The 16,231-nt window shown below is 38.2% G+C and overlaps 2 protein-coding genes across 2 annotated transcripts; both read right to left on the bottom strand.

Annotated features, from left to right (window-relative positions):
• Positions 1 to 1,191: 1,191 nt before the first annotated feature.
• Positions 1,192 to 2,416, bottom strand: LOC113283680 (glutamic acid-rich protein-like). Its single transcript, XM_026533039.1, has 4 exons — positions 2,297 to 2,416; positions 1,654 to 2,170; positions 1,520 to 1,561; positions 1,192 to 1,412 (listed from the first exon to the last, which is right to left on the bottom strand). The coding sequence occupies exons 1-4, from the start codon at positions 2,414 to 2,416 to the stop codon at positions 1,192 to 1,194; spliced, it is 900 nt and encodes a 299-aa protein (XP_026388824.1).
• A 5,133-nt stretch (positions 2,417 to 7,549) lies between these two features.
• On the bottom strand, positions 7,550 to 14,151 carry LOC113283592 (MDIS1-interacting receptor like kinase 2-like). The gene is made up of 5 exons (XM_026532948.1): positions 14,071 to 14,151; positions 13,496 to 13,599; positions 8,272 to 8,707; positions 7,787 to 8,174; positions 7,550 to 7,646 (listed from the first exon to the last, which is right to left on the bottom strand). The coding sequence occupies exons 3-5, from the start codon at positions 8,441 to 8,443 to the stop codon at positions 7,550 to 7,552; spliced, it is 657 nt and encodes a 218-aa protein (XP_026388733.1). The 5' UTR covers positions 8,444 to 8,707; positions 13,496 to 13,599; positions 14,071 to 14,151.
• Positions 14,152 to 16,231: the final 2,080 nt, after the last annotated feature.

Below are 16,231 nucleotides of genomic sequence, written 5' to 3'. Positions count from 1 at the left end.
AATGTTCACCTTCATTGTTTTGTTGAATTCATTTGCCAATGACTCAGGATCAGGGATGTTGTTTTTGTTGCCAAGAGTCTCCAACCTTTCCATGTACCAATCAACTACAAATATTGGATTTGCACATCTGTTCTCCCCTTTAACATTTCCATTGCATGTGTGCTTCAGATTCCAACTTCTCAGAGTAAATGTAGTTCCTTCACCCTTCATAACTCTTCCATAAACGAACAAAGGACACTTGGTCTTCTCATGATGAATGCACTTTACCCTAATCTTGTAGTTGTTTGAATGACTAAACTTAACCTGATGTTTATGAGCGAGTCTTCCTTATCCCGAACCACCCTTAAAGAATTGTTGAAGTGGGATCGTTTTTGTAAAGTGGTAGGATCCAACTTAGGGATCAACTCCGCGCCAGTGTAGGAAGAAAATCAATGCTTCTTCCGCCTAGGATTCAAAAACGTAAAAAGCCACCAAGTAATAAGAACCCTTCTTTCCGACATAAGAATCAGAGTTTGCTAGTTACCCAACTGCTCTTGTAGGCTTGGCGCGTTTGGCGGATCCAGTGCGTACCGGTGGCGGAAGCACCCACACTATGGAAAGTTCTTTACCCATCCCTCATATCTCCCATAGAACGATTTGGCGCCGCTCACTAAATTCTGTGGTTAATGAGATTTGTAAATCGTTTTCGCCATTGATTACTGGTCGAGCCGCTGGAATGGAATGAGATAAGAATTTCTGGAGATCTTTCCTCTCCACTAACTTTCATTTCATTCGTAAGAAGCTTTCCCTCTGTAGAAGACTTCTTCGGAATGACATAATTTATTTTTTTCCTATGATTCCCCCTAGACAGACAGATGTAGGAGTTGCGAAGAAGAAAACTCTCTTTTTTTGTTGGTTGTTGACCAACAGAAAGCATGGGAGTTTCCTGACTTCTTGCTCACGAAAGAAGATACTTATTCTACGATATTAGTTGTGATATCTACTTATTATATGCAATTAGTTATATGAAAAGGAGTACCGGACAGCATTTGTTAAAGGAATCTTTTTCAGAGTCTATTTCAGACCAGATGATATTCAACCTCCAGTGGATCATCCTTTGCTAGACCTTGATTTACTCCAAAAGATCATCGATGTTTATCCGAGTGAGAAAGAATGTTAACTTTACAAGCTATGAGCTAGAGAGAGTGAGTTTCACAGGATTACACAGTAGCCTCTCAAATGCTTCTGGAATGCTTTCTTGCTGACAAACTTGCTTCCCTTCACTAGGATGTAAGGATCCACTTGTTGAAAAGTAACTCCCTCAGGGAACATCTCCTCAGCTTCTTCCTCCTTAAAATGTTGTGCATGGTCTTCCTCAAACTGGGTGTTATCATGAGGGTTTGAACATATAGGCCCATCAGTCTTGTTTCTTTCTGATACAAATTCCCAAAAACAAGTGATTCAGTTAGAGCTAAAATAAACATAACAAACAAACAAAAAATAAGAAAAACAAAAGACTACAAAACAAATGACAATTTACCTTTTTCTTCTCTGTCAGAGACCAAGTCCCCATAATGGTCCTCTACAAAACTACAAAGACAAGTGCATTAGTACTACACAAATCTAAAAATCAAACCCAACAAATTTAAAAAAAATACAGAAGCAATGAATTACCTTCCTTGTCATTCTCAACCTCCACCTCTCCAAAGTTTGGATCACCACCATCACTTTCAGCATCATCACCATCACTTGCAGTATCCTTATCATCACTTGCACCATCATCACTTCTCTCACTTGCAGTACCATCCGAAAGATACCCATTCTCAACTTTTTGTAGAAACTTTTTGTAACTCTTGATATCTTTCTCTTCACTATCTTTGTCTGATATATTGTTCAAGACATACTCATCATCAGGATTACATTCATCTTCTTCTATATTCTTCAAGTGCATGACATACTCATCACTTTTCTTGTACTCTTGGGAAACTGCAAACAAATCTTCCACCGCTTCTGCCTGTGTTGTAGCTTCAACCCAAAAGTCATGATTGAAAAATTCCTCAAATCCAGGTATCTCATTAACTTGTTCAGCTCCGCCAGCATTACTGTGTTGAGTCAATTCTTCAGGTTCAGCTACACTAGATTCCAAAACAGGATTATTCTCAGCTACACTAGCTTGTGTTTGTTGAGTAAACTGTGGAATATAAACATATCCATCATCAACATCTTCATCAGAAACATCTTCATTACCAGCTAAATCAATGAATACTTTAGTAGGATTCTTCTTCTTAATCCTAGGTATTCTTTGACTTCTTCTAACTGTTTTTCCATCCCTAAATCTCTTTGCTACTGTCTTAGGTGATGAACCACTAGAACCAACTGGTTTAGGTGGAGTCTTAGAGACTGGCTTCTTTGGGGTCACATTCTTTTTGGGTGTCATCTATTGTGGAGGAGGCTGTGAATCTGCAGTAACCTGAGATACATCTATCTCACCATTCTCATCTAGTGGCATCACTTGCAAATACGATGTAATCCAACCATGTTCATCTTGAGTTGCATTTTCCCAGAAAAACCAAAACTCTTCATCATTAATGATGTTTGATGGTAGGCATGGATCAACATACCATAGAAGGTCCAATTTCTCCCTACTGGTTAATCTCAACATAGGACTAATCCTAGACTTTAACTGATTTATACCCATATCTTCTCTGGACAAACCCTTAAACTCAAAACACATAGCAGTGTTGATTAGATCCTTCACCTTAATATTTCTGGTTGGAAATATGTCATGTTGAACCTCATTTATAACCTCTTTACCACTTGCTTTCTAAAATTAAGAACAACAAAATATATATCAGACAAATTATGGAAAACCCATCTCAGACAAATTCTAGAACTATAAAAACCCTAGAAATCAATTATCACACAAACTATAAAAAACCCTAGAAATCAATTTCAGTTAATCATTATCAGCAGAACCCAATTTTGAAATTAAGATACCCTAGAAATTTATCAGTAGAACTTCATTATCAGCAGAACAAATTCGAACTTCATAAAAATTCTATACACAGAGAAAACCCTAGAAATATAAACACCGACAAACCCAAATAAATCAACCTTACAAACAAAACCCATAATATGTTCATCACTGAAACGTTAAAATCAACCATGAAACCTAAAATAACAGATTAGTGTTTTTTGTTACCTCTCTGTAGAACGCTTCTTCCTTCTCGTCATCTTCACCAGCAGGAAATCTTCAATTTGTTCTTCGAATCTCAACTAACAAAACATTGTTTCACTGATTTATCTCTCTACTAAAAACCCTCTCTGAAGAACAAGAGAGAAGAAGAAACTAAATGAATCGATTTCTCTCTCTGTCTTCTGTTATTCCTTACACCTTCCCGCGTTGTCGATAATAACATTGAAGAACTATCATGGCCGTTCAATTAATCCTCGAGATGTCGTGTTAGTTAGATTAGGCTCTCAGATAGAAACACGTGCACATCTTATCTAGACACGTGGACATCTTATCTAATGTGACTGACACACACGTGTGAAGGACATTTCAGTAATCTTACCACATCCATGAGATCTCCCTATATGATATTTTGGCGAGATATTGACGAGTCAACGCGATAAATTGACCGAGATAGTTAAAGTGGATGGAATCCGTTTAACTTGCCTAGTCTAAAAATAAATAAAAAAACAGGCCTACAAACGAAAGTGAGGGTCCAAAACAGACCTATTTCTGCATATAATCCTTTTAGGTTTTGAACCCACTCCAATATAATGTCTCCGAGCCTTGTCTTGATCTTCTTCTTTTCCTCCCATCTCTGCTCCAAACTCCTCTTACCTTCAGTTGAGCAACAAAATATCAACCAAGCAACTTAATCAACAATAATCAACAAAGCAATGTAATCAACAAAATATCAACCAAGCCATTAAATACAAGCTAAAACATATACAGCATCCTTAGCAAAACATAATAACAAGTAAGGCCTAGAATTGCGCATCGAGATACATGCTATCAATGTACAACAGAAAGAAAGAAGATAATAATTCAATGTGATCGGAAGTTTACCAGCTGGAAGAACTATCTTGACTAGTCCACTTTTAAAACCGGTAGGTCTAGGTATACTGTCGTCCAGGGGAAATTGTTTTGGATACATAGCGGCCATCCATGCCCATTTATTGGAATTTTTTTCCCGTCCTCCTTAACCAGCACAAGAGAAACCAAACAAGAAGAATTAGGTATTTCCATGACCACAAAAAATTATGCAATCAGTTCAATTTCCGATTGTAATAGAAAGAGAGATTTAGGGCTAAAGAAATTTACCAGTTCGGTCTTCTACAATTTCTTCATATCCCATGTCGTCATAGATGGTGATCGTTTTTGGTCGGTATTCTTCCATCTCTAATTCTACTCGACTACTCCTCTTCTTGTTCGCTTTGCCCATGAAGAAGAGTTATAACTTTGTGTGAAACTTCTAAACAAAAGCACTCCCAACGGTCCAACCGTTTTTAGAACATTCTTGAAATCCTATTAACCATTAGATTTCTTAAATCTGATGGTTTATAATTTGACTAAATTTTGTTTTGGGCTGCATTCTAAGCCCAGCTGCCCTTGGTTAGAATATGGGCCAGCTGAAAGCACATATATTACTTCAAAGTTCCCTTTAGCACTAAATCCTGGAAAGCTAGTCTTACTTTTCGACTTATTTAAGTAAAGTAATCAAAAATTAGTTTGGAAACACAATTTTAGACGGCCTTTTAAAAGCAGTAAACACACCTTCCATGGAATCAATATCCAGGAAGGCAAGTAAAGACTTTTCCTAAATTTCATGGAATTGGGTATAAAGAATACTTCATACCAGGTATTTATGTAAATGGACCCATAGTTCCATGTATTATATGAGACGACTCATGTCTTACTTGGGCCTCGTGATTTATTCCTAGTACATCCACATGTGATGCATTTGTCATGTCTGCTCCGTACATGAACATTATTCACGAGTAGTTCTTAGAATATACCTGCAAGATACGATGTCTAAGCCAAGTGTTATTTTACAGTCCATGCAAAAGACACTATTATGCATGCAGGCATCACTCTCAGTCTCCCAAACACGTTCCATTTGACTATATGAGACTTGAACTCCATGCGCATTCCCCAGCCGGCTTCATGCGACCAGAGCTTTACTAGCTCTTCTTAAGACTCGTACAAGACACAAGACTAAGGCAGAATCCTCGCATATATAGGCCATGTGCTTCAATCCGCATGCTTACATAATAATTTTGAGTCTCAACCATATAGACCTGTCTAAAAACATGGTCACTCCCCCCAGAGCTCCACACACTCATCAGAGAGACCCACAAGCAAAGAAATGCCCACCATAAGCCGATCACATATGCTGAGGCTCAACCCAAGCTCTATTCGTGTTACTCACACGATTTTCAAGGTATTTTTCACTCTTCAGGTGACTCACCCTAGTCATATCCTACGAACACATCAGCATAAAAGCTAACTCAGCCACACAATATGGGGAGAACATTTGAGGATTTTTTATGGTGTCCTATGACATGTATGAGAAGAATAGTTATAATCAAAGGAACTTGGTCGGTCCAACAGTTTTTAGAACTTTCATAAAACCAATATTAACCATTAGATTTCTTAAGCCGGACTGTTCATATAATTTGGAACGATTTTTTTGGGGACCATGGTTTTTTTGGGGGACCATGGTTTTATTTTGGGTAAAGACATTAGAAGTAATTCTAGGCCACCCCATATCTAGTTATTTATTTAATACCTAATCTACCCTCTTAATTAATTTAGGTTATGATTAGTGAAATGATTTAGTTAAAAACAATTAGTGAGATTAAATTAAAAGATGGGTTTATTATTAGTTGAGTAGAATTATTGTGAGAGTAGAGTTAGAGAAGATGAAGGAGAAAAACATGGAAAATAATTTTTTTTTCCAATTCACCCCCTCTGAGTATTCAAGTGATGAAAACTCATCTGATTTTGTTAATATTCAAAATGATCCGGATTTGGCTTATTTCTTAGATGGTGATTGTATTCTTCCCCAAAATGAAACTTAAGATGAAAATGATGGATTTTATCAACCACAACCGGAGGAAAAGTATTTGGGTGAACAGGTATGCTCCAAACTTAGATAATGTATGTTGAATTGGTAAAAACTTCCCCAAAAATGTAAATTTTTGAATTGGATTTTGCACAGTTCGGTTACATTATATGAAGAACATGTAGCCGAACTGTTCTGAAGGTGTAGTTCGGTTGCCTTGTGAGATGAATAAGTAACCGAACTCATTTGAAGATGTAGCTCGGTTACTTTATCCAAACACACAGGTTACCGAACTCCATATTAATGGAAGTTCTGAGATGCAGTGTTATGTTCAGTTGGTTCGCAACTAACCGAACTTTACGTAAAAATAAAGTTTAACTAAGTGTATACTGTTCGATTGGTTCGCAAACTGCATGTACCAACTATCTAACCGAAAAACCGAACTGTAAAACCGAACTGTTCTAAGTGTTCTTCCTTGCAGGAAGTTCGGTTAACAAACTAGGGTTTTCTAGAAATTCGTCCTAACCGAACAGCGCACTGTAACTCCCATTCGAACCCTATTTTGATGATTTATATTCAATTAAACGAATCAAAATCAAACTAAAATTATGGGTTTGTTGGAAAATACCTGCGAATCGGTCCCATGGCAGAATCAGGCTTCTTACTGCGTCTATTATATTGGATTATGGATTCACTTGGCTCTTCCACTTCTTTATGAATCTCAAAATCACTTGGCTGATTTGCTAGATGTCCTAATGGGGGACATGTTCCTGGGAGTCTATTGGTTTTCTTTCGAAGAACCATTCTTATAGTCGATTGATTAATCGACGATGAAAATTTTATGAATCGACGATTAATCGATGAAGATGATGTTGAAATGGAGGAAGAGGAAAGAAGAAGAGGAGAACAGTTCCTCAAAACTGTTTTTTTTTTGTGCGGCTAGGTTAGATTAGGATTATATTTAGGTTTTTCTTTTTGATTAAGTTAGATGTAGTTATTAGGTTAGGGTTAATTTAATTAGGGTAAGGGCCAAATTAGTAATCTCATCTGATTTTAGGACATCCCTTAAAATTGTAGGGTAGGTGGCCTAATAGGACCATGGTCCCCAAAAAAACCATGGTCCCCAAAAAATCGTTCATAATTTGAGTGAATTTTATTTTGGGCTTCATTGTAAGCCCAGATTTCCTTGTCCAGCTGAAAGCAAAAATGTTACTTGTTTTGTCCTATATGAAAATCTGTTTTGTCTTATTTTAATTATGGTACACCCCACTTAATATGGTACCCCTATTAGCAATTTTGGATCATCTATTGTGAAAGCTTGCCGCCACGGCGTTACTAGGGTGCATGAAATGCAGTAGTACATGCCATTCAAGTTGTTTTGATCCAAAAAGAAGACCTACAAAGATTCTTTTTTTGCATGATAAATCTAGAAAGATAGATTATATAAAAAAGAGAATAAGGTAAAAAGTTTTGAGAGGGCGACATTAACTAGCCTATGACTCTGTGAGTGCTGCAGCGTTAAGATCAGCTTTCTCCAAGTCAGTTGAGGTCTCTGTGAACTCTGCCAGAGCTTGCTGCTGCTTCGTACATCTGCGCCAGCGATTCAAGTTGTTTGACAAAAATACAACTGCAGGGATCTATAGAAGTTGTAACAATATATTATGAAATTAGCTAGTAATGCTCGTACATCATTATGAAATTTATTATGACTTGGTTACATAAAATTTTACAACAGCAGTAAGTCTCCTAGTGAAATGGTTTCAAAAGGCTTTGCTAAACCTGCCCTGCTATGAGCTGATAATGATAGCCCTACTGATACTTCTTGCATAGTTGGCCGAGAACATGGATCACTCCGCAAACATGAAAATCCAGCCTTGACGATGTACATTATTTCTTTCTTCACAATATCTGTCGGTGCTCCAATGCATTGGTCCAAGATGTCTCCCAACATTACGTTTTGCCCCACCTTAGAGGAAGAGGAAGAGGAAGATGAAAGAACATTTTGCGAGAGTAATGTAGTAATTTCAGATGGATGCCTTCCCATTAGCACTTCTAATATAATCACCCCAAAGCTATAAACATCACACTTCTCGGTCACCTTCATTGTATATGCAAGCTCTGAAACAACATTAGTAAACAAAGAAGCAGATGTAAATTTACTTATTAACTTTAGAAAACGGTACCAATAACAATCAGAGTTACAGTTAGGATATACCTGGAGCAACATATCCGTAAGTTCCTGCAAGTGATGTCCAATTCGAAGAATCCGGTTTCAGAATCCTCGCCGTACCAAAATCGGAAACTCGAGCATTGTATTCAAAGTCCAACAAGATATTGTTGCTAGATATGTCCCTATGAACTATTGCTGGAAAGCAATCATGGTGCATGTAAGCAAGTGCGTTAGCTGTTCCCTCGATGAATGTTATCCTCTTTATCCAATCAAACTCCACAGCTTGTTCCCTATCGCATAAAACATTTTGCAAACTTCCTCTTTCCACGAACTCATAAACCAAAAATGATATTCGCCTTTCAGGATTAGAACAGAAGCCGAAAAGTTTCACAATGTTCCGGTGTCGGATTTTTGTCAATGCATGAACTTCATTTTCCGTTGGATATGTTGCGCTAAAACCCCGCGGAAGCGATTTGCACAGCTACACAATGGTATTCCAAATATTACAAAGCACACAAACTAAAGAAGATAAAAGAGACAAGAATTTAACGAGGTTGAATCCTCGGGAAAAACAAGAGATTTATATATTATCGTTTGGGAGAAACATATAAACCCTAAGAGAGAAAGAATAATTTTTTGGTGTAATTTTCTAGGTTCTCTACTAAGCTATTTATATAGGTACATTACTTATCCTACAAGACTAGGATTTCATAACTTGTCCACAAAGTTCCTAGAATTTAGGATCAAGTAAACCAATTAAGAGTTATCATAAAATTCTTAATCCTGATCCTAACTCATAACCGACTAAAATTGGGTTTATCCCAATCTTTGGTCCACCGACTAAGTTTGGTGAGAGTTATCTAAAAACCTCCATCACCGACCTGACCCATATCCAACAATTCTCCACCTCGGATCATGCATTCATGCATGAGACGATCAATAACAAAATCACCTTCGTCTTCCAACGTCGATTGCGCCATAGGCTGCCTACGTATCCTCTGCAAGGAATCAAACCGACCGTAGTTCACTCAATGTCCTAGATAGAAGGCCTCCACCAGGTTCCTAAGAACCTCTACCCCAAAGGGTATCACCAAACCGGAAGAATGTGGATCAATTTCGAGCAATGACGAAACTTGACCCCAGATACTACTTTCATTAACATATCAGCTGGATTGTCTTTGGTATCGATATTCACAAGTAGAATGTCTTCTTCTTCCAGAATTTATCTAAGAAAGTGAAATCGAACATCTATATGTTTGGTTCTGGCATGATGCACTTGATTCTTAGCCAAGTAAATTGCACTAAGACTATCACAATGCACAGGCAGTTGTTCCTGCACAACACCCAAGTCATCTAGCAAACCTTGTAACCATATAGCCTCCTTAAATGCTTCAGTCACTGTCATATACTCCGCTTCAGTAGTTGAGAGAGCCACAGTAGACTGCAAAATCGATCTCCAACTAACCGGTGCTCCAGCCAAGGTAAATACATACCCTGTAGTTGAACTCCTCTTGTCCAAATCACCAGCATAGTCAGAATCCACATAACCAACACACAACTGATTGTTCCCATCTTCCTTCACAAACTCCAAGCCAACATCAACAGTACCATAAAGATACCTCAAAATCCATTTCACAGCTTGCCAATGTCCTTTACCAGGATTATGCATATAACGGATGATCATACTTACTCCATGTGAAATATCCGTCCTTGTACATACCATCGCATACATCAAGCTACCAACATCACTAGCATATGGGACTTGGGCCATATACTCACGCTCTTCTTCAGTAGTGGGAGACATATCAGAACTCAACTTAAAATGAGGACCAAGGGGAGTACTTACAAATTTAGTTCCTTCGCAGATACCAAATTTCTGTAACATTTTCTTCAAGTATGCCTTTTGAGACAAACAAACTTTACCCTTCTTTCTGTCACGTTGAATCTCCATGCCAAGAATCTTCTTAGCTTCTCCCAGATCTTTCATCTCGAACTCAGTTGACAATATTTGCTTCAAATTATCAATATCTTTCTTGTTATTCGATGCTATCAGCATATCATCGACATACAAGAGCAAATATATGAAAGACCCATCACGTAGCTTCTTGAAGTATACACAATGGTCATAGTGACTTCTTGTGTATGTCTGTCCAATCATAAACTGATCAAATCGCTTATACCACTGTCTTGGAGACTGTTTCAGCCCATACAACGATTTCTTCAACTTGCATACACAATCTTCTCTTCCAGCAACTTTGAACCCACTCGGCTGAGTCATATAAATCTCCTCTTCTAGATCACCATGTAAGAACGCCGTATTCACATCTAGCTGAACTAGGTCTAAATCATACTGTGCTACCAAGGCCAACAAAATTCGGATTGATGAGTGTTTCACAACTGGAGAGAACACCTCATTGTAGTCAGTCCCTTCCTTTTGGGCATAACCTTTTGCAACTAACCTTGCCTTGTAGGGTACTTGATTCATCTGAGATCCTTCTTTCTTAGCATATACCCATTTGCACCCAATGGCCTTCTTACCACTCGGAAGCTTCGTAAGAATCCATGTGCCATTCTTGTAAAGAGACTCCATCTCATCCTGCATAACAGCTTCCCATTCTTGATGCTCTACACTGTGTATAGCTTCAAAATAGGTATTAGGAATACCTTCTTCAACAACTGGTAATGCATAATCTATAAAATCATTCATCCAACCAGGTTTCCTGATTGATCTTCTCGGTTTGCTGGTTGCTATGGTCTCAGTGACCGTAGCTTCTGTATCTTCCACTGCTTCATGTTCCTCTTCATAAACATCGTCACTATCATTTGGAACTTCAGTAGTTACCTCTCTTGTAGACGTCACGCCTTCCGAAGTAGTCGTAACAGATACATACTTAGCTGGAATTAGTGGAGTTGCATCAATCTCCACCTGCTGCAAAGGCTCACTAGTATTGGTCCTTCTGTTCTCCACCTGCTGAGAACCCCAAGACTTTACCATAGACGCTTCATCAAATGTAACATCTCTACTCATGACTATCTTCTTCTCTACTGTATTCCAAATTTTGAACCCTTTCACTCCTTTCTTCACACCCATAAAGATGCCTTTAACAGCACGGCTATCAAGCTTGTTTTCACTAACATGATACCAAGCAGGGAAACCAAAGATATGAATTGAGTCATAGTCATAAGCTGGTTTACCATACCACTTCTCCATCGGAGTTTTACTTTCTAATGCAGCTGATGGCAACCTATTAATGAGGAAGCACGCATATGTAACTGCCTCATCCCAAAACGCTTTACCTAATCCAGCATTAGATAACATACATCGTACCTTCTCCAGCAAAGTACGATTCATGCGTTCAGCTACCCCATTTTGTTGCGGTGTCTTCTTAACTGTGAAATGCCTCTGTATTCCCTCATCCTGACATACTTGCAAGAATGGATCACTTTTGTACTCTCCACCATTGTCTGAACGTAGTACCTTGATCTTTCTACCAGTTTGAGTCTCAGTTGCCTTTTTCCACCTCACAAAGACTTCTAGGACTTCATCCTTATGCCTCATGGTGTACACCTATACTCGCCTAGAATAGTCATCAATCAAAGACACGAACCAATGTTTCCCTCCCAATGATGCATTCTTGTAGGGACCCCAAACATCTGAGTGAACATAATCAAGAACTCCACTAGTGTTATGGATTGCTATGCCAAATATTGTTCTTGTTTTCTTGCCTTTCACACAATGTTCACAAAACTCTAATTTGCAGGCAATAGCACCTTTCAATAAATATTGACGAATTAAAGAGTGTAACGACTTATCACCTGGATGTGAAAGTCGCATATGCCATAACTTCGTGGTCTACATCGCTGCAGTCTCGATGTGTTCAGAAATTGACACATCTCCTGTTATTGTACTCCCAGTTAAGTAGTAAAAGTTATGATGCCTTGTGCCCTTCATGATTACCAACGATCCATATATTATCTTTAGAATGCCATTTTCAGCGACTAACTTGTAGCCCTTAGCTTCCAAAGTTCCGAGCGAAATCAGATTCTTCTTCACATCAGGTACGAACCTTACTTCCTTCAGTTCCCGAACCATACCATCATGCATCTTGATTCGAATACTACCAATCCCGATCACCCTGCAGGTATGATTATTCCCCATACGTACTTCTCCATCAAACTTCTCGAAGCTTGAGAACCAGTCCCGATGAGGACATATGTGATAAGTAGCACCAGAATCTAGTACCCATGTACCGTCAGTTACGATACAAGCTGATGGAGTCACAGTCAGTGAGAAATCCGAATCTACATCTGAATCATCACTTTCCTTAGCAATGTTCACCTCGGTCTCGTATTTATCTCCTTCTCTATCTTTACGCTTGGTACAATCTTTATCCCAATGGCCAAAGTCATGACACAATGCACATTCATCCTTCTGCAGACGCGCTCTTGACTTTGAACGCCCTTTCACTTTGCCACGATCACTATTCTTCTTTCTCCTGTCTGTTGAACGACCTCTTGCAAGAAGCAAGTCACTGTTAGCTTCACTTGACAGGTCTTCACGGTCCATCTTCCTGAACTCCTCACTACGCAATGCTGTAGTGACCTCAGCGTATGTCATCTTATCATTGCCATGCATTAAATCCTTAATCGCGGGTTCATACCTTTCAGGAAGAGAGTTTATCAGACACAAAGCTTGTTCCTCGTCGTTGATCTTCTCATCATAGTTAACTAACTCAGCAAGAAGTTTATTATATGAATCCAGGTGCTCTGTTAGAGTTGCACCTTTCTTCATGTTATAGCGATACAAATTTCTCTTAAGATGTATCCTATTATCCACGTTCTTCACAAGGTACTCCTTCTCTAGCTTTTCCCAGAGATCCTTAGCTGAAGTCTCGTGCTGATAATTAACTCTTACTGATGTTGCTAAACACCCACGAATCGAACCCAGGCATAATTTATTCATCTTGTTCCACTGCTTGTCATACATCTCCGCTGGCCGACCTTCTAGAGCTTCTTCTAGGTCAAGATGAACAAGAGCATCCATTACGTCTGTTCTCCATAAACCAAAGTTATTGGTTCCGGTGAACTTTTCAACCTTCAGTTGTGATCTATGAGAATGCAGTATTTCTTCTTTTGTTTCTTTATCTTTACTTGTGGACTCCGAATGTTCTCCTAAAGGATCTTTCGGATCAACTGGATCTTTCCCGTCAACCATTGTTCACAAACAACCAAATATAGATAAAAAACTAAACTTTGAGATCAGAATTACCTCAAACAACTTCAGAAAAAAAATACTCCCGCTGCAATATTATGAATACCGAAAATTCCAAGAACCTAACCCGAGCTCTTGATGCCAATTGTTGCGCTAAAACCCTGCGGAAGCGATTTGCACAGCTACACAATGGTACTCCAAATATTGCAAAGAACACAAACTAAAGAAGATAAAAGAAACAAGAATTTAACGAGGTTGAATCCTCGGGAAAAACAAGAGATTTATATATTATCGTTTGGGAGAAAACATATAAACCCTAAGAGAGAAAGAAGAATTTTTTGGTGTAATTTTCTAGGTTCTCTACTAGGCTATTTATATAGGTACATTACTTAGCCTACAAGACTAGGATTTCATAACTTATCCACAAAGTTCCTAAAATTTAGGATCAAGTAAACCAATTAAGAGTTATCATAAAACTCTTAATCCTAATCCTAACTCATAACCGACTAAAATTTGATTTATCCTAATCTTTGGTCCACCGACTAAGTTTGGTGTGAGTTATCTAAGAACCTCCGTCACCGACCTGACCCATATCCAACAGGATAACATTCCAAATGCGAAAGACAACTTACCAGAAAGCTGATTATTACTCAAATCTAACACGATCAATGAGGACAGTTTCAGCAGCTCCTTTGGGATTTCTCCAACTAAATTATTCGAACGCAGAAAAAGTTGACTTAAAGTCTTGGAGTTTCCCATTTCTGATGGTATTTTGCCAGTGATATTGTTCCCTGAGAAAATTAGGACTGTCAAATTCTGACAATTCCCCCAGTCTTTTGAGAGTTCACCGAACAACATATTGTTACTTATAGCTAATCTCCATAGAATTGGGCACACGTGAAATGCCTCTGTTATATTATCAACCAGTTTATTATCTTGAAGCACGAGAGATGTAAGGCTAGTGCAATTTCTAAGGCTTCTTGGTATAGGACCTGTGAAATGGTTCCTATCTGCCACAAATCTTTCAAGCGTTAGGCTCTGACATATGTTTTGAGGTAAATGACCAGAAAACTTGTTTTCACTCAAAAACAAATTTTCCATTTGTGTTAGATTGCTCATTTCTATGGGTAATGAACCAGTTAGTTGATTCTCGAAAAGAGATAAACGAGTTAAACTTCTCAAATTACCCACTGATGCAGGGACTGGACCAACTAATTTGTTTGAGGACAAATCAAATTTTGTAAGAGACTTTAGTCTACCAATTTCTCGAGGTATGATGCCAGAAAGGTTATTTTGAAACATTTGTAAAATGATCAAGTTGGTTAAATTGCATATAGAAGTAGGAATTGGACCACGGAGATTGTTTATGGACAAACTAAAGCTTGTAAGAGCACGTAGCCTTCCTATATCTTGAGGAATGATGCCAGAAAGCTGGTTTTCATGCAGGATAAGAATGTTCAGGCTAGTCAAATTGGTTATAGAAGTGGGGATTGTACCACTGAGATTGTTTTTTGATAATCCTAAGGCGGTAAGCGAACTTAGCCTTCCGATATCTCGAGGAATGACACCCGAGATTCGATTTTCGATGATTGATAAACTGGTCAAGTTAGTCAGATTGCATATAGATTGCCAATTCCTTGAGGGATGAATCCACTAATTTCATTTTCAGAAAGGTCTAAATATCGCAAACTTGTAAGAGAACCTATTTCCAGTGGAATATGTCCAGAAGGTATATTGATAGAAAGATCAAGGTGGGTGAGTTTTGGAAGATGACTAATTTAGGACGGAATAGTTCCAGAGAGTCTGTTCAGGCTTAAGTTAAGACTAGCAAAGTTGGAGAAAGATGAGAAGTTGAAATTATGGAGCGTACCTTCTAGACCCAACCCTGGTATACTCACTTCGTCTACGCTTCCCTCGTTGTTACAACTGATGCCATACCACTTGCATGGACTTGTTGTACTCGCAGTAGAATTCATCTTCCAAGAAGAGAGGAGAGAATAATTTTGGTTAACAAGGGTAGATTTCCATTTCAAAAGAGCATCTACTTCTTGTTCAACACCTACTACTTGTAAATGTTGTTTTTTATGAGTTGAAGAAAAAGAAGAAGCACATGCAAAAAGAACAACACTGTAAGATGAAACCAACAATAATGCCAGCACTATTAAAGAATCAGCAGAAACTTTTACTCGTTGCGCCATTCTTAAAGAAGATGAGTATTAGTTTTTGGCTGATGATCAACTAATGAAGTAGAAGGGGTTTTATAATTTTGTTTTCTTTGGAAGTCGCAGTTTCCAGTCAAATGAAAACTTTATTTAAGAAAAATCTGCAACTAGCTATCTGGGAAAGGTGTCTTGACTCTTATATATATGGTCCTCAATCTGCCCTTCTTCTCAGGTCTCTTGCTTCATTTTGGTCTACAGACACACATACACACGATAAAACTTTGTGTGGTTGAGTGTAATTAATTATGAACAACTACTACTTCCAGTACAGGTTCGTTTTGACCGCTATCTTAGATTTCCATAATCTGTTGCACATAGTGCACCGAAATGTTAAGGGAGCCACATATTACTTTTCTTTTTTACAAGCCATGGTGTTTTTACAGCAGCCTAATTTCTTGTAAATCTTATTCGCTCAAGTTTCCCTTTCCTAATAGCAACGTAGTTCTAGTCTAAGTGACTAACCGTAATTCACTCATATTGATACTAATTTAAAACCTGCCGTAACCAGAAAGACGAAACCACTGATGATGATTGTTTTCTACAAGAATAAGTACGAAGCTGATATAAGTTG

Source organism: Papaver somniferum, chromosome 1 (genome assembly GCF_003573695.1).
Source record: "Papaver somniferum cultivar HN1 chromosome 1, ASM357369v1, whole genome shotgun sequence".
Lineage (NCBI taxonomy): Eukaryota > Viridiplantae > Streptophyta > Magnoliopsida > Ranunculales > Papaveraceae > Papaver > Papaver somniferum.
The sequence above is the reverse complement of the archived record's forward strand: the minus strand, read 5'-3'. Positions and strand labels throughout refer to the sequence as shown.